At 45.6% G+C, this 25988-nt stretch overlaps 1 protein-coding gene across 2 annotated transcripts; it reads left to right on the top strand.

Moving 5' to 3' along the window:
• The first annotated feature begins 1075 nt into the window (after window positions 1–1075).
• Window positions 1076–25988, top strand: fbxl7 (F-box and leucine-rich repeat protein 7). Of its 2 annotated transcripts, XM_028977474.1 has the most exons (4): window positions 1076–1264; window positions 4352–4441; window positions 20907–21524; window positions 25139–25988. In XM_028977474.1, the coding sequence occupies exons 1-4, from the start codon at window positions 1228–1230 to the stop codon at window positions 25873–25875; spliced, it is 1482 nt and encodes a 493-aa protein (XP_028833307.1). In that variant the 5' UTR covers window positions 1076–1227; the 3' UTR covers window positions 25876–25988. The 2 variants fall into 2 exon arrangements, with proteins under 2 accessions (XP_028833307.1, XP_028833308.1); XM_028977475.1 differs by lacking the exon at window positions 4352–4441.

The following is a 25988-nucleotide window of genomic DNA, read 5'->3' as shown; positions in this document are numbered from 1 at the left end:
TTTGGTGGAGTCTTTGAACTCATCATGACTCCCTTCTGTTTCATCTTCCAAATGAAAACCATTGCTGGTGTCAACAGCAATTCAGGGGGTACATTTACTCACTTGCTGTGGCAGGGTAAACATCCGCAGGCTAACTTAGAACAAAGGAAGAGCCCAACATTCTTCTAGGTTCAGAGAGGAGGGCGATCACTAATTAGTCTTTTAGTGTTTTCATGCATGACGAGGAACCACAGGGAGTCCGTACACCTTATGCAACTTACCCATTAATTGCCATTAGTGTGAAGTGCGCTGGCAATATTTTGTTCATGTCCTTCTGAGGCGGTTTGGCAGGGTGCAGATGACATGGTTCCTCCACCGTTTTACTGCTCCGGGAATTTGCCAAACCATGGTAATAACAGGGAATGAAACGCAGTATCTGTGTTATTAGACGTGTTACAGGTGGCGTGTCAGCACAGTCCGTTGACCTCTGACCTCCTAACGGAGCTGACCTACAGTACTTTTTACCGCCGACAGAGGGGGTTCATTTAAGATATAATTTGGTCAGTTCTAGAGCACTAGAGGTTTTTCATGACTCATTTAGGTACCCCAAAACGTTTGTTTTTCTGATACTTTCGTCCTGAATAAAAAAAAAAAAAAAAAACAATGTCATCATCGGGAGTGCGTAAGAATGCTGGAAATGAATGAGACCATAGAGACGTGGTCTCTGAAAAGCCAGCCAGCACCGCCCCGACCCCCCTCCTGTCCTTTTAAGCGTCTCTCCCCGACAGGAGGGTGACAGGGAGCGGACGCTGGAAGTGGCTGCACGGTCACGGTCAGATTCGGCAGGAGCTTTTCGGTCCTGACGCAACAAGTTTCTGGTTACCCCCCTCCCTCTCTCTCCCTCTCTCTCTCTCCCTCCCTCCCTCTGTCTCTCCCTCTCTCTCTCTCCCTCCCTCCCTCTCTCTCGCTCTTCTTCCACCCCTCCAACTTTTAACACACCAGCGAAAACACCTTCCTTTCTTCTACCTTCTCCTCCTCGTTGACTCCGCATCACATTAACATCCACCTTTTTTTTTTTTGGCGGAAGATATATGGATCTTCCCCCCCCCCTTCATGCGGTTGCATAATGACAGGAGTCTCCTGTCCCCCGTCGTCTCGGCGCGCCGTGGATTAATCTCGGGTATTATTGCCCAGGACGTGTATGGATATTCTCGCTGAGGACCGCGGGTAGACTATGCATCCCGCAGGATGGGGGCGAACAATGGGAAACAGAGTGGGAGTGAAGGTAGGTGCCAAGTTCCCGAAGCCTCCACTTTTCCACGCCACTTTCGTGACTTTTTCTTCTTCTTCTTCTTCTTCCACTGGTTCCTTCAGACGTGACATTCAAACGAAAACGCCAATTCTCAGCAAACACGTCGCTCGCAGTGGCGCACGAATGAGAACAATTCCACGCACAGATGCACAGTGAACATTTTAACCTCCCAGTCACTCCTGAAGCCTGGTGCCCGTGTCAGAACTTCCACAGACATGCGCCCTCCCGCATGATGTGCCTGCTGCATGCTGACGGCGTGGCCAGATCCCTGACAGGCGCAGCGACCCGCCGCATGAGCGTGAGCGACGGGCCCATCTTTGTCTCGGCAGGAGTGGGAGCGTGGAAGCACGCAGCTTTGTCCGTGGAGTGGCATGTGGGGAGGAGGATGAACGGTGCGTTGAGAGGGGCAGGATGCATCCTGGGATCTGGATTTGTGTGGCGCCGGGTCGAAGGCCCCGGCAGGCTCGGCATCCTCGTTGCGAACGGGGAAGAACTGCGGGACGGAGGGAAAAATGAACTCTCTGGAATTCCACGGCGATCCCCCTCCCGGCGTAGTTTTCTGTTATCCCGTATTGTTCACCCAGACAGCCCAACGTTTTGGAGAAGGGGTGGCAGGTTCGCACACGCACCGGCGCTAAATTGCAGGTTTCGGGGCAAAACAATGGTTTTGTCAAATCTGCGCGTAGCGATGAGAACGAGCCGGGGAAAACAAATACATGGATTCCTCATGCGCAACGGCAATAATCAACAAGGTCAAAAATGTCCCAAGACATTTCGGAATGTCACAAAAAGACATCCAAGCGTTCTGAACGAAAAAGCGTGTGTTCATTGGCTGTGCCCAATATCAATTTCATCCATTTAATTGTAATTTCCCACGCATACGGGGTGCTAGTGGCCTAGTGGGTAAGACGCTGGAACCAGAAGACATAGGTTCACAGACACTCGCTACCATTGTGTCCCTGAGGGGGACCGTCCCTGTAGCTAATGACTGTAAGCCGCTCTGGATAAGGGCCGTAAGCGAAGTGCTAAAGGAACTCATTTCACATTAGGACAAACTTTGTCCACTAAACATTGTTTGAATGACGCGCCATCGGTGTGGCTGAGCTCTGGTCATAATTGGCTGTTGCGGTGAAGTTGTCTGTGTGGCATTTACATTTACGGCATTTATCAGACGCCCTTATCCAGAGCGACTTACAATCAGTAGTTCAGTAGTTACAGGGACAGTCCCCCTGGAGCAACTTAGGTTTAAGTGTCTTGCTCAGGGACACAATGGTAGTAAGCGGGACTTGAACCCGGGTCTTCTGGCTCATAGGTGGCACCCTGGAGACTGGGGATTGCACGCTCTTTTTGCCACGGGTATTTTTTAATGTGCCGCCAAAATGTTGATTTTTTAAAAATAGTTTTTACATTTGGCTAAACGTCACATGGAACCCGGTGACACAAAGTGTTTGTGCGCTGCTGTGCATTATTACTTTTTAAAGCCCTCCTTGTGTCGAGGCTGCGGAGTTTCATATCCCCGCTGTTCAATGCTGCTGCCAATGGCAAAGACCTCGCACCCACAGAGCAGCGTTTGGCTGTGTTCAAGGCTAGTGGAAAGGAGTGCAGAAAACCACACCAGATTTTCTAAGGTTAAGGCTTGGCTGCACCCCAGAACTGGCATTTAAAATATGACATCAGCAACTTTCCACAGGAAGCAAAGTGTGGCGGCGACGCGAGAAGAGCCTGGCCCTTAATTCAGCAGTCGGAAGATGCATTATGGTCTCAGCGTGTCTTCAGGGCTCCCTGCGCGGATCCCTTTACATTCACGTTTAGGGCATTTATCAGACAATCAGCAGGGACAGTCCCCCCCGGAGACACTCAGGGTTAAGTGTCTTGCTCAGGGACACATTGGTAGTAAGTGTGGTTGGAACCTGGGTCTTCTGGCCACCACCACCCTGCACATATGCATTTCTGTCCCTCCAGAGACTCTGTCATGTGTTACAGTCTCATACTTTTTGGTTTGCTGTTTGGAACAGAAGCATGCAGGCCTGGCCTTGTTACGGCTCAATTAAATCTGAATCCATCTTTCCTTTGACTTGACCAAATATGTCAAACAAACCACTCATACTCGAGCAAATACAAAGAAGGCTAAAAATAATAAAATCCTACGGACATTTTTCCGTTGCCAGGAATTCTAGTATAATAGTTTACAAGATATTCAGTTCGACTATGGAATGCTTGCATATGCTACTATAACGTGTGCAGTTGAAATAATTAGAACTATATATGCTGCGTTGTGTTTTATTATTGCACATTTTTTTTTCTCCACAATAATTAGAGGAGAGGTTTTGACCTCCGTGACCCTAGCGCCCCGCTTTCATGTCCATGTGGAAGTAGCGCCACTCAGCCGGTCTGAAATTCCAGTTAATTCCATCAGCCAAGTAACCTACATTCTTTCAGAGACAATAGACAATAAACGACGCCTCGGATGCGTCCCCCGAAATCTCGACAAGCCCGGCCCTGGCCGGTGGAGCCGTCAGATGTGGAGAGCGCCCAGAGCGCTCTGTTTACGTAGTAAAACATGTTATTGCGCAGTGTGCCGTAGCTGCCTTGATCAAACAATTCCTTGTATGGTAAAACGTGATTGAAGTCGTGGTGTCGTGAGTTAGCGTTGCGAGTGTGACTGTAAACATGCTTAGCCGGCGCTACTTTTTGGGTTTTTGACCTGATTCCGTTTTTTAAACGTTCCCTTCGCTGGGCCAGGGCCAGAATCGTGCCGACAGGACACCTGATGCAGACCCCATGGTTGTTGGGGTTGCCCAGGAGGCACGAGCCTGAAACATCTGGTTCGGTTTTGAGATTATACGCAGTACGTGACTGCGCGTCATTACTGAACACACATCCCGTGTTTTTTTTGGGTTTTTTTTTTCGGAAGGCTGTAACGGCTGTCACCCAGCCACCCAGCCACCGTACGATTCCGCTTATCGACTTCTGGTGGTGCCATTAAGCATGCAGGGCGTGATGCTCCACGCCGGGTGTCCTGACTCTGACATGTCCTGCGGTGTTCTCTGTGTTTTTTAGGGAAAGGCAGTTCCAGCATTTCCTCCGACCTGAGTTCAAGTACAGATCAGACGTCGACAAAAGCTCCAAAGAATGCGGCTACCAGCGAAGGTAGGGCATCTGGTCCTCATTAGCCATCGTTGGCTTGTGTTGCTTTTTTTTTTTTTTTAAACTGTTGCCTATTTTTGGAAAAAAAAAGAAAGTGTGGTCGGCGGTGCTTTGTATTGAAAACAAACCGGGCTGGACTGTCGCTGGTGGGGACCTTCCTTTCATTTAACAACCAAGCCCCCGCCAGGCAAGAGGCACTCAGCAGAGAGTGACTTTACCTTGATAGAGTGTGTTTAATGCGAGGGGATAAATGCGTTTTACAAAAACTACATCTTCCAAATAGTTGTCTGGGAAGTTCATGGATTCGTGAAGAAGGCGTCGGTGCAAACTGCACGGATGTGATTTTCTGAGCAGGAGGGAGAGAGAGAGAGAGACAGAAAATAAAAAAAAGTGATATTACGTCCTCTTGGCTATTAACATGACATCTGTCCTATCATATTACTGCTGCGACGGTTTAATATGCTCAGACGTTTAGCCAAAAGTCTAGTTGTTCTTCCTGAACACGCCGCACATAAGCAGCGAAATTGCGATTGTGCTCCTCTGGACGCTGTAATAATAGCAGAGAGGGCTGTCCTCTCCTTTCTAAAATAACAATGGTGTGGGCCGCTGACGGTGGCTGGGATGCACGCACAGGGAGCGGGCGGGTGCGGCGGGAGCGTGGAGCGCGCCGGCCTGCGGTATCTGTGGCCCTCGGCCCACTCTCCGTCCGGCGACTACAGCAGGCCTCAAACCTTTAGGCTCACCCAAGAGGTCCGCCCACGGTAATGTCAGCCGCGCGCGCTGGATAACTGCTTAGCGCCAGCTGATTTATGGGAGCATCTCCCTACACCAGCCAAGAGAAGGAAAAGGGAAAAAGCAGAGGGGAGCCGCTCAGGCTGCAGCGGTGAGCGGACGGCCGAGCCCCGCCCCGCCCCTCCAATGGAGACCTTTATCCGTTTTTTTTTTTTTTTTTTTTTGGCGTTGGCCTCCTGTTCACCACAATGGGCATATTCTACAAACATCAGAATGCAGCCAGTCTACTTCACAATCAAACGTTTAGCTATTTGCTGAATTTTCAGGCCCTTGATGGCTCAGTGGGAAAACGGAGTTTTATTCTAGGCCCCTTCGCTCGCTGGATGGGCATAACTGAACCCCGTGCTTTTTGAAAGGTCACTTCACTTATAATGTTCAAACCTGCTCTTTTTTCCCCTTCTCACGTTGCTCGGTCACACGCTAGCCTTTTAAAATGTGAGGGACTTCCTTGGGGAGATACTTTATCTAGGCTTTTTGGGTGGAGTAGGTTGAAGTTGGAGAGCCCAGTGCTGACCGTGTGCCAAGCTTCTCAGTGGATGAATATTGAACTTTAAGAGAATCTGAACAAAGGTCTCCAGTTTCACTGTGCTCATGCGAGTGTAGTTATCCATAGGTTGTTCTTATGAAAGTGCTGGAAGAGCTTCTTGGCTCAGTCATTTTATCGGCAACCCAGAGGATCTGGGCCTATCCTGTCCCACGACTGGACAGAGCCAAGGGTGCATTGTGTAGCTCAACCTCAGCCCCTGTAGATAATATTATTCTGAGAGCGGAGGTTTTCCTACCACAGCTTCCTCTGTGATAACTTACCAGGGCCATGTGCCAGTCAGATGGGAGCAGCATGACAACAGTGGTCGGGATTTATGGTCCTTGTATGTACATGTGTCAAGTGTGTTGTAGCAACCGGCCCAGAACGTGGGGAAAAAAAGCCCCGAATGGGCCCAACCTGGGGGCATCTCCCGCCTGCTTTGAGTTCCCGGTCTTGTTTCAGTTTCCTGCTATGATTTGCATGAACATTCCAGACATTTCAAGAGGTTTTGCAGATTAATCTGTGCAACACGCAGTATTGGAGATGGGAATTTACCTAAATTGGGAATTTACCTAAATCCAGCTAATCTGACTCCAGGCCCCCATAATTCCAAGTAATTTGACCCTATGAAAAATAACTACAAACTAAAATAACTACTAAATAATAGTTTTTAGCTCTGAGCATACTCTGCAGTGGCCAAAGTAAACTCTTCCCAAACAAATTGATCCTGCGAATCATAATATTAAATGTGGAGGCAAGAGACAGGGTGAAATTCTTTGATATTTTGACAGCAGAATGAGCCCAATGAGCCAGACTTTTGCTTGGAGGAAAAAAAAACTAAGAATGTGCTCCTGAAGAACAGCATAGTCTCATGGTAAGAACGTTACCCATGATTCATTGCTTCTGGTGCAGAAATGGCATATAAATCTCTTTGTAATCTTCTGATGTGAAGAAAATTACAGAGATCTTGTCTGTCATTTTATTGTTAAGTCTTCGATGATAACTGCTTAGTGGAAAGTAATGGCTCAGTTGACTTATTGACCTTGACTGACTTGACTTTGAACTGTTCCAGAGGCCCTCGGCCTTCTGTCTGATCACAGGCCACGCCCTCTGGTAACCACACACTAAAAAAAAAAAATTATCATCAATCCTCACATCTGCCAAGCCTTACATTCTCATTTTTTACTTCATTATTTGCTGGTCTTTATGGCCTTGCCCACTTTGCTTTAATTCTTTTGTTTTTCCTCCAGTCCATTTTTCACTGCTGGATTTTTAGGGCTCTATTGCTAATAAAGCAATGATGCTGTATGTTGAAAATTTCTTAACTTATATATTTTTTTTTGTTATCTTCATTTTCATGCTCTTGAAATACCCAGCCTGTCTGTTTGGTTGGCTGTGAGGACTCCTGTAAGTGCCAGTAAATCAATGACTTTGATCATGTCCTTAAATATCATTCAGCATTAACAAACTGTTTCGAGTCAGAGTGTCATGTGACCAGCTGTTGCATGTTGTTAAGGAACAAATGAATTCTATTATGAATACATATGGTATAAGCTCGGTAAAACACTCGAGGTTGGCGCTGGTGTGTTCTATAACACTCCCTCTCTTGCAGAGCCACTTACCTATCTATTGTACCACACCACTGCTGGACTCACAATAGTAAACGAAACTCGCGTTGTGTCACTCACACCTCCCTGGGGTTTCCTCGAGAATCGTGGAAAAACAAAGCGTGCCGTGAAGCTCGCGATCAGATTGCACTGAGAAGAAAATGCGCTTTTCATCAACAATTGCCCTGTGACGGGCGCGCGGTTGTACCACGCTTTTCTTCGAGCTTCTGGGGCTGGAAAGAACAAAGGGAGGTAAAGTGGAGCAACGCTGACCCGATTGTTATCATGTGCAATTAGCTGCGCAGGCTTTGCTGGCCCTGCTGGAAGTAATCTGTAGCCCCACACCAGCTACGTCTTCGTCTTTGTGCTAATGCTCCAACTGTAAGTAACAGGATAATAAAGGGACCGCCGAGCGAAGGCCTCTCCTCTCTTTGTGACTAGGCACAGCCTTGCGAGAGCGGGGAGGGTGTAGCCGGAATGGTCCGTCAATATTTACTGCAGCCCAGAGCTCCAGGCAACCCTGGTGCCGGCGGGCCCGGCAATATCACAACACGAACAGTCGGCAGAGCCACTGCGTGCACCACAGCAGCGGGATTCGCTCTCTGCTGCGGGGGTTGAGGGGGTTTGAAAGGACTGCAGGGAGGGAGACTCCTTTCGGCATGACCTCTCAACTGCCGTTGGGTAACAGCACATTAAATTATGGTAAACTTTGGCAGTAGTACTTTACTATTTACATTTCCAGCATTTATCTGACACCCTTATCCAGAGCGACTTACAATCAGTAGTTACAGGGACAGTCCCCCTGGAGCAATTTAGGGTTAAGTGTCTTGCTCAGGGACACAAGTGGGATATGAACCTGGGTCTTCTGGTTCATAGGTGAGTGTGTTACCCACTAGTCTACTACCACCCCATTCCACCCCATAGTAACAACAACAACAACAACATTTATTTCTTATATAGCCCCAAATCACATACAGTATGTCTCAATGGGCTTTGACAGGCCCTACAGTTGACACCCCCCACACTTGACCCTTCTGCACACAAGGAAAAACTCCACACAAAAAAACTCTAGGAGAGAGAAAAAAAGAAAGGAAGAAACCTTGGGAAGGAGTGATACAGAGAGGGACCCCCTTCCAGGGTAGAGTGCGCCTGCAAATGGTGTCAGTGCAGGGTTGGGGATGATATAATAATAAGTCCTGCAGTTGTAGGGTTGGAGAAGTCCAGGATGTAGTCAGTGTCATGGTCTAGATTACATGTCCATAATGATGTTACTGGTCCATTTGAAGATCCCTATAGCTGTAGTTGTTATGGTGGTGGTGGCTGTAGTGACCCTCTGGTTTGTTTCATGGTATGTCCTTGTTAAGCAGTTGTCAGGAACCAGGATTTATTTGCTGGTCTCTTCACTGGGGTCTGCCAGTAGTCTGGGTGCTTGATTCCGTGTCTCGGAGAAAAACAAACAGAAGCAGCGGCAGACAGTTGCACTGTACGACCCATACTGAAATATAAAGTTAGTACTTTTGTACGATTGTTTGCAGTCGTGAGAGTGACTGCTGGACCAGGGAACTGTCTAGAAGGGGGTACTGCAGTTCAGACATCACTCATCTCTGTTATTTCTACATTTTTTCACTTATACAAATCATGATCATATTGTAAAGTAATGTATAGAGTATTACATATTTGATCATATTGCATTATGGGGCCATACGTAACTTTCTGATAAACATTTTAAGTTAAAGTGTTTTATGTTTAAGTAGCGTGAGTATTTTGAAAGATACTTTCATATTCTACTGTATTCTGCTCTATGACTCAGAGCGGTATTGAAGTGGGGGGCTTTGGCATGTGTTGGGTGGGCCCTTGCTGTCTGAATCTGCAGGAGAAATCTGATCTTTGCGTCTGGAGCACGCTGTGTAGAGGAGTCGGGGTGAGCTGCAGTTCACTCTGACAGAGACACGCCAGCCTGCGATGGGAGGAGCCTCTCGTCACGTATGTGTGAGGTTTAATACTTTCGTGACTTTGCGTCTCTACATGTCCTTCACAAAACAACATACACAGTGTTGCTGGTTTTTTTTACATGCATCTCAGCTCTGATTTTTTCCATCTTTTTTTCTGTGCGCCTCCTTTTGTGGTGAAATGAGTCTTTTGTAACTGATCATCATTTGACTTTCTCACTGTAGGAGAGCAAGTAATATCCACTTCTGATATATCTTTAGAAATGGACTGCACAAAGAGAACTCTCTAGCCAAGGCAGTTGCATCACAAAATAAAATGCCAGGTTCCCCATGACATCATGAATTCATGTATTTGGTACCTAAGGATCATATGTTACTGCACCTTTGATTTTTAATATTCACACATCTTTCCCACTTTTCTTCATACATCTGTGTCTTTTTTTAATTTGAAGCGCACACTGCAGACACAATAAAGCTGTTCTGCCCTTGGTGAGAACTCCTCTCTACCTGGTAATCTAATACCTCTGTGCCCTTCAAATCTCCAGCGCCAAGTCATTACAAGACTCTAAATGTGCAGCCAACTGCTTTGTTTTTACAACCAGACCATGACCCAAGAGATTAGCTGAAATAAAGGTACCACTGACCACACAGCAGGCCTCAGTCAGACGAGCCAGCGACGGGACTGAAACACTGCGTGAGAAAAGACAAGAGAGTAGGCTGGATTCAGACAGAGAGAGGGAAGGTAATGCATTGTAATTGCTACCCTGTGACCCTTTCTGTTTTTGCAGTGTGTGTGTGATTTACAACTGACATGAAGTTTTTACAACCTAATATTATGGTAATAATGGTATGGTAATTTTTTTAAATTGAGCATTCATGGTACAGATTGGCAGGCACTGGTTGGCTGCAACTGTTAAAATGATTTTGATGGAATGATTAATGACCACATTCTAGAAATTCCCCTGTTGTTCAGTTGGCAGTGGTGGTCTAGTGGTTAAGGAAGTGGCCCTGTAATCAGAAGGTTGCCGGTTCGAATCCTGAACCTCCAAGGTGCCACTGAGCAAAGCACCGTCCCCACACACTGCTCCCCAGGTGCCTTTCATGGCTGCCCACTGCTCACCAAGGGTGATGGTTAAATGCAGAGGACACATTTTGTTGTGTGCACTGTGTGCTGTGCTGCAGTGTTTCAACCTATGTTTTATTGTGTTTGTTTTTTGCTTTTTAGAACAATCGTTGGAATCGATCTCTAATCTTTAATCCGAAAGAAATGTTTTGGATTTGCTGATCATGTAATGTTACTTTCTAAAGTTTTAAATAAAGTGACGTAGAAATGCAGGCTATATGTTCCAGAATTTAGTCGAAATCTAGACTGATGTCCAGTTGTTTTGTCATAAAATCAGCACACACCATAATCTGTTCATAATTTCCTCTCTTTTCCTCTGGAGGGATGGAGCACCTGATTTTTCTTTTTTTCCACTTGAAAGTTGTGGTCTAGTCTGCAATTTATCTGAAACACCAGATAAAACCCAAAGCTTGGTTCTTGGGTTTGGAATGCGCTCTCCAGACGGATTTTCTTTGGCTTGCTTTGGGTCGAGTAGTGGGGAGCTGGTTTATAGAAGGCGTTCCATGGAATTGGATGGGAATCTGGTTCCAGGAGCAAAAACTGGTTCCAATGAGAAGACTGGATTTTGTACATCAAGTATCACAAGGAAGCCAACTCAAAATTCTCCAGAACCTTCTTTAAGGAGAGCAGTGTCAGAGGGAAGTTTGTTTCAAATTCATGAATGAAAATTTCGTTTTGTATTTCTCAGTTTGAGGTTGTTTTTCTCAGGATGATTCATTAGAGCACATTCCTGCAGCAGACCGACCATCATTATTCATGCACTCTCCGATAATTAAAAGGCTGAGACCGTTATAGAGCCTCAGTGATCATATCAAAGCTCTTGCCGTGTCAGTTTGTCAGTGGAGTACATTTCCCTGGCAGTGTGGAGTTCCAGTGTAATGCAGCAGGGGCGTTGAGAAGAACCCCATAGGGAAATATCTTGCAGGTGTTTGTGTTTGTGTCCTCCCAGGACAACACTGCGGGGTGAAGACTGGCCCCGGGTGGCTGGAACTCACCAGACCTTCTTCTTCTCTGTGTGCTCGTGTTTTGTGGTGATGGTTTAAATGAAGTTAATTGTGACAGCTAGCAGATGCCTCTAGAGAGGAAACAGGTGTGAGAAGTCATGCCAAGAAACCACTGTAGCCAAAGTGAGGGGAGCGTGAAGTGATCGTCTGCTCTTCCAGTAAACTCAACTCATAATTTGTCATGGCATGTTAGTCTCCAAAGAGATTCAAACGTTCTATCAGCAGAAATGCAATATAGTACTCAATATAGTACTTTTGTCTATTATGGGCCACGTTAGAAGATGAGCCATCCCCTATAAAGGCACAAAGCTTTAATTCTCAGTGATCATGAATGAATGAAAAGCCAAATGGATCCAGCACTGCCTGTCTGGGTTCTGACAGCCGTCACATGGGTATTCAGTTGCAGTCTGTATCCTCATCATCATTAGTTACATATAGCAAATTTAATGTTTTGCTTCACTGATCAATCTTGAATTTTGAGAACAAATCTTGTGTCTGAAGAACATCCCGATCCCAAATCCTGGATTTGAGTAACATCCCAATCCCAACTGCACTATTACTCATTTGAAAAATGCACCAATCATCCACAAAGCCTGCAGTCATCACAGCAGGTTTCTCAGACGTTTTCTCACCATTAAGTCTTATTCCAAAGCACGTGTGTGTGTTGTTTCAAATAATTAAGCTGGGGAATTTCGTATATGTATATCTGGCAACAGACCAGATCATGGCTGACGTGTGGAAAAGATGAAAGACGTGTGAAGAATGCATTGTTGTGTTGGCATGCTACGCGATACCCGTTATAACGGCCAAATTTGCAGATCTACACATTGTGCAGAAAGCCCAGCCCTGGCCGTACTCTAAACAGAACCATGCTGCGAGCTCGCCGGAACGAGAGTCGCACTTTCATGTCAAACGGCGGGTTGATTACAGCCACCGCAATATGCTCTTGATTAGCCAGATAGAGATGTAGTCATGCAAGGTCAGCCTGCAGAGCCAATGAATGCTTTTCTTATGTGGAGAGCGCCGGGTAAACACTGTGCCCAAACAGATCCTGCTTCTGAAACAGGGTGCTGTGGTCTGCCCCTTTCTGGAGGGGATGTGGTTCAGTTAGAACTGCCATCAGAGGGACCCTTCGCCATGCGGATTTGTGGCCTGCATTAAAGCAGGCATATTTTACTGAGTTAGATCAGGGTCCGGGATTAAACAGCTCAGTGTGGGTTTCAGTGGCAAATGTGTTCATGACGCATCAGATTTATTTTCGGAAAAAAAAAAAAAAAAAATCTAAATTCTGGGTCAACCAAAAAGTAATAGGCAAGAAAAGAACAGTAGTTAGGAGATAAAATACAAGGAGAGCCTCTTTGTTAATATGTCATCTTGAAAAATGATGCTGCATCTAGAAAAAATAATATTGTAGTTGTAGGAAATGTTTATTTATAGCCTGATACTTGACTGTTGGTCATCCTTGTGCCGAGTGTGGTCCGTAGTACATAAATGTGGTTTTAGCTGTGGAATAAAGCTGTGCTCTGACCACCGGCTTTGGAGCATGGTTTAATTTCGGTGCATCCAGGCTTCGTACTTTGATACAAATCTATTTTTCTAGACTCTATTGTTCCTATTAAATGCGGATGCCGGGCATTTGCATGGCTTTCCCAGAGCAGGAGGAGGGAGGAAACGGATGGCATCACCTGTCACCAGGCTGCAGGGGGTGACTGAAAGGAATGGATGTGTGAAGTCTGCAGTGCGAGTGAGAACAGCGCGAGTCGCAGAGTAAACTTGTTCGCTCCCGGACCCTGCGCGGACGTTGCAGCGCCGCCGTGAATGCTTTCCTGCTGCGGGGAACGTGCTGGAGCGCAGGAAGTCAGTGGGTAGCTCTCTCTATTGTGCCCAGACCGCACTGATGATGTCATGACTTCCTGCAGGCTGGCCAGGCTTACCCTGCCTTGCAAGGTGCCTTCGATTATTTCTTGGCTGCGTAACTCAGTCATGAGTGGAGCTTCTTGGATTTGCGCAGCAAACGAGCCGACCTTCTGAGGTGACCCTGTGAAGTTGAATTGCATCCACATTTTCATTTCTTTCTGTTGCTGCGTAGTTTAGCTGCATATTTGTTTAAGGAATGCCCCTAATGTCCCTTTCCAATAAACGCTGATTATTAAAAGAGGAGTGGTGGTTTTTAATAAATCCGGTTTGGTCTTCAGATGAGATAGTAGGCAAGATATCTTCTAGTCCCTGAGATTTTTGCATTGAGAGTCAAGTAGGTCTTTACCGCTCTTTGGGAAAAGGGCGATATGAGCTTTGTAAAAGGATGCAGGTAATTTTCCAGATTTAAAGGATCCTTAATACCCTCAAAGTAGTATTTTTTTTCACTGGCATTGTGTTTGACTGCATTATTGACAGTCAATAAGAATAATAAAATTAAAATATAATTTTTAAATAGTGGTGGTGCTTCGGGAGCCAAATACTTTCAGAGATACAAATCATGAACATTGTAGATTCAGTGTATGTAGTATAAAAACGTCATATAAGTGATCATATTTGGAAGTATTATAGTCATTTGTTAGTGTTTTCAGTCTGTTGCTATATTAACACCACATCTTCCGTCAGCCATGTTTACTCCTGCCTGTAGATTTGGGCGTCTAATCCTTTCTGAGCTCACCCGGCAAACCATGAATAATGATCTCATGAACCCAAACGGGCCTGGAGCCTGCAGTTCTCCTGTGAAAAAGCCCCTCACACGTCCCCCCCTAGCTGCTCGACCCGGCTGATTTAGATACGGGGAGGAACCTGCTGTTCCTGCTGGACGTGATGGATGGGCTACCCCTGTTCTGCACCGTCTCTGGACTATCAGATCACTATCAGCTTCGCTGTCAGACCTGGTGCCGAAGAGGTTCTTCCTAGTGTCCCTTCATCCCACGGCTTTTTGCTTACATATAAATCCCTGTGTCTGCAATCAGAAAAATCCTAACTGTCTCACCTTTCCATGAAAAATTCTGATCCTTCTCAGCCCTGAGTTATGACAGTGTGTAGCCACTTTGGTCTTTTTGCTTTCTTTGCTGTCTATTAGTCTGAACACTCTGCGGTTTTGATAACGAAATTTGGTACAGACATTTTATCTCCAACACTTTTGCTCTCGTTCGCGCTCTGATGTTTCCACAAAGGTCAATTAATAAAGAAATGCCTGAGTTAAAAGCTGGCCTAGCTGCACGGCCGCCCTCGCCAACCTTTGTGTTTCTGTGTTTAATATAACGGGGTCGTCTGATGTGGAAGTCTGGAGCTGTGAGAGCAGCAGCCGGCCTGCGATTGTCTTTCTGAGGCTGAGGCCCAGGACGGATCAGAGCACTTCTCCAGACCCCGCTCTGCTTTCTACATCACCGCTGCAGCTCTGCACATCCAACCAGGGCCAGAGAAGAAAGAGAAAGCTGGGGTGAAATGGTTAGGAACATGAATTGCGTTTCTTTTGCTTGCCCTTTACTGTGGCAAACTCCTAGTTTAAAGACCAGATGTTTGAATGTTTCCTCTATGATGTTTTTGATTTAATAATAATAATGAAAAAAAAGGGGCCTGGGTGCCCCGAAGGTCGAGTAATTTCCCAGAAAGAAAAGCTGGTTGAACTTCCAGAATTTACTGTGACATGATGAATCGCACTTTAAAAATATATATACATGATAATTAGAGTTGGGAAACTTCAAAGTGTTTGTGATTGATTCTGTTGCATGTCCACAGAGAGTGTGTTACGGGTCCGGCTTCAATACTAATGTTTTAGCTAAATGTAACAGTACAGTACCACAGTGTCAGATGGCTCATAGGAGGTATCTGTTACAGTTATTGATCTCTTCTTCTTCTTCTTCTTCTTCTCCTTCATAATCTAGTTTAATGGTTTGTGAAAGTTCCACCTTTGCCCCTTTTGAAAGAATGAAATGATTTCTCTTCTTTTTTTTCTTTTGATGATAAGTTGGCCCAGCTAATGAACAGCAAACTTGGTTAGAGCTAAATGAGTGTGGAAAATGTAATATTGCTGTATAGGCTCTGCCGATTGGCTGTATGTGATTGGTCCGTGTGGCCGTGCTGATGTTGGGCGAGTGCAGCTGCGTCGCTTTGCAGTGCCAGAGAATCTCGCATGAGAAGCACAGAAGGCATTTTAATCAGAGCAAGATGCCCAAGTGCAGCCTGAGCGCTGGGCAGAGCAGCCGAGCCCAGAGCATCTGTCAGCAGCCACGGTCAGACAGGCGTATCAGCCGAGCACAGAGAAGGCCGAGTCTGTCGCCCAGAGCGCAAAAAGCGAAATCTTATAGCCCATTCTTCTCCTCAAAACCAATGCCTCAAAAACAGAGCGGATTACATCAATTTGCCAATACGGGTTTTGTTGTTTGGTCATTTTTTTCCGGGTAACAGTGTCTTCTGTAGGCTTTATATTAAAACAACATGCATCATCTGCCACATTCCTGGGGGCTCCGGGGCTGAAATGTATCGGCTTTTCTGGCCAGCGCTGGGATCAGGTTACAGCCGGCTGTCAGAGGTCAATCCCTGCATTTCTCAGTGTGAAAAATGCCTCATGACATCACAACGCGTGTCTCCAAGCTTGAGCTGAGAGAACGCAGCACAGAACCGGTGGGAGGAGGAGCTGCCCAGGAAAGGGGGGAGATCAGCAAGTGAAGAACAGCTGGGTGGCTTTGAAAAGCTTGCATGCTGTACTGCTTTTTTTACATATTTTATTCCTTTCTATAACTTATAGATTTCTGCTGGAAACATTTTTACTGTCATTAACATTAACATGTAATTGAAACATTCAAGTAACATCATTTCATATAATAATGACTTTTTACAAATAATATGTTTGTAAAAGTATTCTCTGTCGATGTCACATCTTGTCAAATTATAATTATATATATTTTTTGCTATCTTTAAAACCATTGTTGCCAGTGATGCAACTACAAGTTCTAGACGTTCTGTTTTCCTGGGAAGTCTGGTGGTCAGAAAGTGGGGATCTCTGAACCCCCACCAAGACAGTCATTTAGAATAAACACCCCGGGAATGTGTCTCACTGACCTCGTGCTCACCTTTTCCGCGGCTTCAGTGAGAGGAACAGTAAGCACGGAACGTGGCCTTCATCTCTGCCTTGACTGGGTCTTTGTAAAGAAGCAATTTTCAGATTAGATTGGGGTGAAGGGCCCATTCTGCAGATAAGCCCCAATCTGAATTCTGTGCATTTAAGACACAGTTTACTTGTGTACCCTGAGATCAAACAGGCAGTCTGACAGGGAACTTTCTCTTATATTTTACTCCGACCTGCCATTGGTTGAGGAATTGTTTTTGAGGAATTGTATTCTGATGCTCTTTGTCTGCCGTGGATGTGTGGATAATACAAAGTTTAAAAAGATATCCTTCTCTTATTCATTTTTTCAATCTGTTGATAATTTGGGGAAAAAAAATGAATTAAGAAGGCAATTTATCAAAACACACGTGTGTACACAGAATTGGAAGGATTTTGGAGACTGTGCAGCCTGTGCTGTTTAATTATGGGAATAAAAAGAACACTAACAGGGCATAATACTAAATGAAGAATTCGGGATGCAGGTTCACGTATAAGGCTCTTTTAATAAGAGTCTGGGAAGATGAATTCAGGATAGAGGGCAACTTCCCATGTGCAACCAGAATGAAGAGGAAAGAAGAGAAGCAACAGGTGGAAGAAACCCGCAATAAATGAGTGTCGCTGAGGAGGTGCTTGGGGAAATCCAGTTTATTGGTCACAACCAAGAAAACCTCAAACCCACCTGTGATATTTTATTGTTTTATATATGTGGATCTTAGAACATTGTGATGAATATCGATGTTGTGACACTCATCTTCCCATAATGTATTTCTTGGTTAAAGAAAGAGAAAACGTGTGGATGGTGGCGGATGTAAAGAACCAGGTCAACATCATGCGCTTCTTGGCAGGAACTGAGCTTTTGTCACTGCCGTGTTACTTATCCGCTCTGCACTTTGTTAATTCGCTGAGCCGAGCTTTCCGTCAGTTGTGGGGAACCGATTAGACGTGTAGCGTTATTGTTGTTGCCATGTTCAAATCTCAGTGGCCTGTTCATGTATTGGCTTTGGTAGTCAAACAGTGTGAACCTAATCCCGTTTTGTAGCTATAACAGAACATACGATGTAAAAGTACCTTGAGATCCGTTTTATTTATAGAGGATCAGAACAGGAAAAAAAATTGGTGCATCGGTCAGTGTTGTCCTTTCATGGCTTAAATGATTTAGGGCATTTCCTCAAGACATTGTGTGTGTCCTTAATCCTGGTGCGTCAGTCTGGAATACCAATCCAACGTACAGGCTGCACAAAAGGGAGTCATAAGCTTAGCGGTGTGTGTGCTGCCTGTGAAGCTGGTTTAGACGCTCTGAACACCAGGGGCTTTACTTTATTCACACTTCAGTGTGGAGGCCATGGGCTCTCTAGAAGTGTGAACATTTTTTTTGGAACAGGCGAGGTCTTCTCTGAAAGCCACACATTTCACCTCATTTGCACTATAATAAAATGCCATCTGGTGTGGAAAAAGGTTAATCTCAAAAAGTATCAGATATTACCGTTGAATAACGCTTTAGATAATTTAGATAATTACGGTGTCTGAGAATCATTTGTGGTTTCAAAGTTTCCCCCTCTTCTTTTTCTTTTTTTGACTAAGTGCCCTCGTGAAAATCCGTTTTCTACGTCCAAATCTGAGGCTGTAAAACAAGGGCAAATTCAACCAAGACGCTAATAAATTAGCGGCCAAATGTTTAAATGTCATCTGACAAACACGAAAAGGCTGCATAACAGAACATCTGTAAAAAAAACTGAATCATTTGTAAAGGTTGCTTGCTTTTATTGCTTAATATTAAAAAAAGTTCACTTGTCATGAATGCTGTACAGTTTTCTGATCACGACGATCGAACCCTGTTCAGTAATGACACCCACTACCTGTTTTCCTCCCACACCTGCTCTGCTTCTACCTCATCATATTTGCACTGACACGTGAACTGCCTTTAAACTGTGTTTTAAACTGTGTTGGTAGGAGCATCTGTGCATTCAGATGGTTTGAGATGCACCAGCGTGAGCTGACGCTACAAGACAACTGCGGTCCACGGGGGTGGGATTTCGTTCTTCTGAAAAGTAACAGTGTGGAGAGTGGTGAGAGGAGGAATATTAAAGGATTGCGCTGCTCGCGGTCTGGCATGGAGGCATCAGCAGGTGGTTGAAAATGAATTTCCACAATGCGCTGACTTTCCAGGCCTCTTTATTTCAGCTCAGCCAGCGTCCCGTGCCTGTGCATCTGGGAAAGGGTTTAGGGTTAAAAAGACGGAAATTAACCCCTTGCCGGCTGGGAATGGGAGCCCGTTTCAGCTTCCCTTGTGCATGTTAAAACCTAAACTACACTAACTGGAATGAGGGGGATCCACGGAGACGTTTTACCTGGGGGAGGGGGGACAAACGGGATGGGTACTGTGCTAACAGAGGATTTTTCATAAATGGGTGTAAAAAAAATGTCGGGAGGATTTGGCAAATCACAGCAAATCCTCGGCTGCTCAGCAACCTGGCACTTTGTTGGAAACCCCTCGGACTCCCCCCAGCACCATGCAAGCTTTGGGAAAGGCTGCTGTCTGCTTAAGCTTTCTTGACCCTTCGTGGTGCCGCCGGCCCTCAGTGATTACAGTAACAGCAGCGGGTTTAAGAAGGAAATGTAATTGCTTCCAATGTCCAGAGCAGCCTAAACCAGACATTTATCTGTGTGTGATTTCTGAGACAGACTGACAGGTTTAATGGAGTTTAATAGATATGCTTCTGCGCTGAGCTGCTTAAGGAGTCTTAATCCCGAGAGTCAGGTGTTGTGAACAGTGGGAACATGGTCTAATTGCCCTGTCAGGGATGTGCACTATGCCATGGGGCAGTGTTTTAAGGGGTTGGTGCTAATTAAAGCTTATCGTCAGGACTTCCTCAGGCTAGGCTATAGCCACTTCCTTCTCCACAGCGCTGATTAGTACTTCCCAAATTGAAATAGATTCATTTTTATGTTTATGAAAAGTAATAAGTACAAAAATAAGTACAAAGTGTTTCAAATAGCTTTAAATCTTATTTAATGTAATATTGAATACCTAACTTACCCTGTGGAAATCTACACATAGATGTACAAATTGCTGATTGTGTGGATTTTGATGGCAGTATGGTTTCCATATAGGGGACACAAAAAAATACAGAGCTGTGGGTGTCACTGGACTGGAAAGTGTGTATTTTTTGTGGGACAACTGGTGCTCGTGACTGGCACAGAGTCACACTTTTCCACTTCTGGATCCAGGACCTCACACACAGACAGTGTTTTATTAAACTGATAGGTGCTTTTTAAATCGTGGCTGTAGACAAAACATTTGGGTGACAGGAAGGAATTCCTCATGGGAAAATTTATTTTGACTACAGCAAAAGTAGCAGGTCTTGTCCAGACAGTGTGTGTGCCATGACTACATTTTCCCACCTCATGCTGCTTTGTCCCCAGATTTCACACACTTCAACTTTAATTCAGTTCTAGGAACTCATGACACAATCTCAGCTGTGTAAAAGCCACTACAACAAATGAAACCTTGTTCACGTGTCAAAATCTGCATAAACACTACAATCCTGAAGTCTGGGCCTTCCGTTGGAAAACAAATGCACCCTAGGCTGCTATTTCAATGTTTTATTGCAACATTAGGAAATATTAAATCTAATATACTGACTGGTTTCCCGTATAATATAGTAATTAATAACAAATAGGTTATCCATAAAAGCTCAAGACAGTGGTATAGACCAGGTGTCAGAAACTCACAGATCTGGTCATATTTACACTGCGGCTCCCTGTGGCTTTGGAAAATACATAATAATTTAAGTGTATTTTATTTTTGTCCATGTAGTAATATTGTGATCTTGTAACAGTTTTTGTTGCTCAAATTATGCAATACAAATTCCGTATATGCATACATGCCCGCCACCCCTCCTGGCCACCCTCACCAGAACTGTTCATCAGTTTGTTCAATTAGAGTAGCGTTTCAAAATTTGACTCCTCTTGGGGTGAGTAAACTGTTGTTTGCAATATTTTGTGATTTGCATATGTTGACTTCAAGTTGATAAGCAAGTTGTGTAGAGTTAAGGTGCCCCCCTTCGCACACATGCAATCTTCGTGAAAATTCACAAGGATTTTCTTTGCTTAAATTACATTTCACAAGCAACACACTAGCCTAGTTCTTTTACACACAGCATAAAAGTAAAAATATTATATGCAGTTTTATCTCAATATCTTCATGTCTCTGGTATAGACAACATATTAAGGAATGTGCAAATAAAATCCAGAAAATTAATAGCTCTCTTGGTCTACTTTCTGAATTGTTTAATTTTTTTATGATATGTATTGAAGTACTGAATATGGGAAGTATGCTACAGAAGTTGTTCATCTCTGAATTTTTTGTCTTTGGTAGATTCGGACCTGAGCATGCGGACACTGAGCACTCCCAGTCCGGCTCTGATCTTACCCCCACGCTCATCTCCTCTGTCCCCCAACAACCTTCTCAATGGCTCCTCCACCTCCTCCTCCTCCTTCACCGCGGAGACCATTGCCATGGTGCACGCCCCACCTGCTGGCTTTACACACCCGCACAGGTTGCCGCGTCACCCTCGGGACCAACAGGGGGCTCCCATCGACATCCTCCCAGACCACAACTTCCTGCAGATCTTCACCCACCTGCCTACTAACCAGCTGTGCCGCTGTGCCCGGGTCTGCCGCCGGTGGTACAACTTGGTGTGGGACCCACGGCTCTGGAGGACCATACGTCTGACGGGCGACGTGCTCCATGTTGACCGGGCCTTGCGGGTCCTCACCCGACGCCTGTGCCAGGACACTCCCAATGTCTGCCTGACGCTGGAGACGGTGGTAACCAATGGCTGCCGAAGGCTTACTGATCGCGGTCTCTACACGGTGGCCCAGTGCTGCCCGGAGCTCCGGAGGCTGGAGTTGGCAGGCTGCTACAACGTTTCCAACGAGGCCGTTTTTGAGGTCGTGTCACGCTGCCCCAACCTGGAATATCTGGACGTCTCCGGTAAACCCCTCTCTTGCCAATCAGAGCTGGCTTCAGGTCTTAGTACCCTTTAGCAGATTAGAACTAATTTATAGTACAGATTAAAGTGAGTCTCAGTCATCTGTGAAACCAACAACCATCTTCGCTTTCCACCTCCACGTGTTTGAGTCTCAGGATTTGGATTCTGAAAACATGATATTGGATATTGAGTGTCATGTGTAACTCAAATGACTGAATCTCTGTAGCCGGTATGAGGTTCACAAACTTTTATTCATTTAAGGGGTTCAAAGAAGATTTCTAGAAGATTTTAACAGGCTTTTTATAAATCCTTTCTATAACTTCGTGAAATAAGCTGACATAAGAATAGACACTCAAGGTGGTGTTAGTTTTTGTGACATGTTCTTCCATCTCCTTTACTGTAAACATTAAAGCCAGTGTTTTAGCAGGACTGAGCCATATGTGCAACATTTACATTTACAGCAATAATCAGATGCCCTTATCCAGAGGGACTTACAATCAGTAGTTACAGGGACAGTCCCCCTTTGAGCAACTTAGGGTTAAGTGTCTTGCTCAGGGGCATAATGGTAGTCAGTGGGATTTGAACCTGGGTTTTCTGGTTCATAGGCGATTGTTTTACCCAGTAGGCTACTATCATCCCATGGTAGTAATGGTAGTAATGTCAGTATTATCTGAAACATGAAAGGGCCAACAATATATACCAACTAGCTGCTGATATGCTATAAATAAATTGGTATGTTAAAATGTTCACTATGCTGTTGCAATGTAAAAAATGTGGAAAAACAACCAAAAATTGCTCCAATATTATTTTTGAAACATGTTGAATTAAGCCAACCAATTACCAATGTGTTAATAATGTGTTAGGCAAGTTAGTACATTGTGTCAATCAATTTGAATAACATATCGATATTAAGTTAATAATAATGGTTGCTTTATTCTGCAAAGCTGTGATTGGTTATGGCAAAAATAACATGTTTCTATGTTGTTCGGCTCGGTCTTTTAGCTTCCAAGAACTGGTGATTCCTGGGTGCTCAGCTACAGGTTGCAGAACTAGCTTCTTGAATAAGGAGAGCAATTTTGTCTGAATGAGCGACTGTACCCCGAGATGCTTCCTGCTGTCGGAAACACAGAATGATGGCATGTAGACAACAGGAGGTGTGTGTCTCCTCACACTCTGTATACCATGGATGACAGTACTGGGATTTGCATCGTAGATCATTTCTTAATATCCCCCCTTTCGTCCCCCAGCAGGGAAATATATTAATAGACCTGGCGGCCTTTCAGCGTGCCTCATATCCGGGACAGAATCGAGAGGAAACATACAAGCCTTTTCATCCCAATAAAGCCAGGAATCTCTAAAAACAAACAGACACGCAGAGTTTTTGCTTCTAACTGTTTAAACAATAAGGATGTGATGTCTTCATAATGTTCTATTTTAGTCAAACTTATTTGTAAGATGACAAGAATGCAGAAACAAGCAAGAAAATAGCAGCCTTGTTCTGTTTGTCTGATTCATTCTTGTGGGCTGAGATCTTCCGTGATTCATTCCATAAATGATTACAGTCAGAATTTTTTTTCCCTTGAGCACCAGCTCAGCTCCTTATGTGTCCACAGTACAGCTCATCATGATGTGAACTCCACACAGCCCATGAAGGAGGAATATGGTGTTGGGGAGGAATGCCATAGAATCAGAATCTTCCTCCACCATCTCCTCCCTCCCCAACTTAGTCCCTTTCCTGGTATTTTATTTCCGATTTCCTGTGCCTCACTTCCTGTCTGGAGTCATTGTTGTTCTTCCCGTGAGAAGGCTTGGTGCCGTCCAGGTTCCCTCTGCTGTTCGATTCTCGCTTTACATTTTCCACTGTCTCCTCAGACGACAGGAGAGCCACCCTCCCCCACTCGCTGGAAACTGGGAGGAACTGCGATGACTTCCAGGAACTTTAAAACCACGTCTCCTCTTACCTTTTATAGGATTGTTACAGATTTTTCTACTTTCATTTTAAAAAGGACTGTTTGAAGTTATAAGTCCCCAGTAGCTGCAGTTGAAACATTCTCTAAACATGTATGAAAGCTGGAATTGCCGTCCTCTGGCACAGGTTCACCTCCACGTCTCCAGGAGAAGAAAAGTAGCAGACAGGCTGGTGCAGAAGGACGCGCTACATCCTGCTAAATCTGCACCAAGTTTAACCCGGAGTTATCCCTCCCCGGAGTGGGAGTTAAAAACACAGGCCAGCCTTGTAAACGTATTTAGTCGGAGCTGAGAGCCACCTCCAAAGCGAATCGCAGATCGTATCACTAGCCCGTCCACTGCCAACCCTTTGGCTATTAACGTTCTTCACATGAACAAAACAGTTGCTCACTTCTTGCCGCACAAGGTGCTGCAAGAGATGCCGGTTACGTGAGAGTCAGCTGGCCAGGGTTCGGGTACTGCAGCCAAGGCCGAGTGCGGTCCAGCCATTGTGCGTTTAAACTGTGTTTAGCGTTTCTATGTGTTGTGCTTTTCCACCCGGTGCATTCCATCCATGTCTCTATGTGGTTGAGGGCTTTATGCATGCCAGCCAGTTTGGGCCCGTCACTTATCATAGAGCATTGTGGATGGGTCCAGCCTGAAATACTCTGGGCCTTGTTCTTCTGGCACTTCCTGGTACTCTGCTCATGTCACATTCACTAGTTTGTAGGGGTGTTGAAATGATTCGTATAATCGATGCATCGCGATGCAGACGTGGGCGATATTGCATCGATGCAGTGCAGAACGTAATCAATAATATCATGTTGACGTGGAATTCAATTTCAGCCTGATCTGGGAACAGCGCCACTCAGGGAGTTTTACGCTGCACGTATTTTCACGTGACCAATTTGGACATTACACGTACCAAATATTACTGCTTTTATGTAATACAAATTGAAATAATACAAGGACCTCGGTTCCTCTGCTTGGTGGAGATGTCGATCTGCATCAGGACCGGGGCAGACGATTAACTCCGCCCACAACATAGTGCCGTGCGCATTTAAAGGAGAACGACCAGTACATATAACTGTTACAAGGTGACGTAACAAGTTTTTCTGCTCTGGAGCAAATCAGGGCGTCCACACAGGCGTACGAGACCGTAACTCTGGTATTTGGAACCATCATGTGACCAGAATGGCTGGGATGCATCGCGATGCATCGATATCGAGGCACTGCTAATCGTAATCGAATCGAATCGTGAGACCAGTGAAGGTTCACACCTCTACTAGTTTGCCCATTAGAATGCTTGAAATAAGTGAGGGAAGGGAGAGTGTAGGCAGGAAATGGATGCGTGACGTATTGACAGGAAGTCAGTTGTTTATAGTTTCTCTGATATTGTCGATCATGCCCCGTACTCTGTTTTATATAACACCAAAGCTTTTGTGTTGTCATTTTGTCATTTATCGTAGTAATGTAGATATAGGTTTACTTTGGTTTACTATATGCATTGTGTACTATCGGGCCTGGGCGAAACGTTTTTTGATGCTCGGTGTACTGGAATGAGGTTGCATTGCCAGTAACGCTCTCTTGAATCTTGAAAACACTGACGTATTTCATAATAGTTATTTAGCAGGTGACAGGCCATGTTGTTTCTCTCACGTTGCCCCAGGCTGCTCAAAGGTGACGTGCATCAGTCTAACCCGGGAGGCTTCTCTGAAGCTCGCACCCATGCACGGCCAGCAGATCTCCATCCGCTACCTGGACATGACGGACTGCTTCGCCCTGGAGGACGAGGGCCTGCACACCATCGCGGCCCACTGCCCCATGCTGATGCACCTGTACCTGCGGCGCTGCGTGCGGCTGACGGACGAGGGCCTGCGCTGCCTGGTGCTCTACTGCCCCGCCATCCGCGAGCTGAGCGTCAGCGACTGCCGCTTCATCAGCGACTTCGGCCTGCGGGAGATCGCCAAGCTGGAGGGCTGCCTACGCTACCTGAGCATCGCGCACTGCGGCCGCGTCACCGACGTGGGCGTGCGCTACGTGGCCAAGTACTGTTCGCGCCTGCGCTACCTGAACGCCCGCGGCTGCGAGGGGCTGACGGACCACGGCCTGGAGCACCTGGCCAAGTGCTGCCCCAAGCTCAAGTCGCTGGACATCGGCAAGTGCCCGCTGGTGTCGGACGCTGGCCTGGAGCTGCTGGCGCTTAACTGCTTCAACCTGAAGCGGCTCAGCCTCAAGTCCTGCGAGAGCATCTCGGGGCGTGGCCTGCAGGTGGTGGCCGCCAACTGCTTCGACCTGCAGCTGCTCAACGTGCAGGACTGCGAGGTGTCGCTGGAGTCACTGCACTTCGTCAAGCGCCACTGCAAGCGCTGCGTCATCGAGCACACCAACCCTGCTTTCTTCTGAAGAGTGCTGCCATCACCACACTCATTTTTATTTCTGGGCCAGGGTGGGGTTTTTTTTTTATTTCTTTTTGTATTTAATGTGCATGGTTGGGGGAATAAAATGGTGGAATTTGT

The sequence above is a fragment of the Denticeps clupeoides genome, chromosome 4, assembly GCF_900700375.1.
Source record: "Denticeps clupeoides chromosome 4, fDenClu1.1, whole genome shotgun sequence".
NCBI lineage: Eukaryota > Metazoa > Chordata > Actinopteri > Clupeiformes > Denticipitidae > Denticeps > Denticeps clupeoides.
The sequence above is the reverse complement of the archived record's forward strand: the minus strand, read 5'-3'. Positions and strand labels throughout refer to the sequence as shown.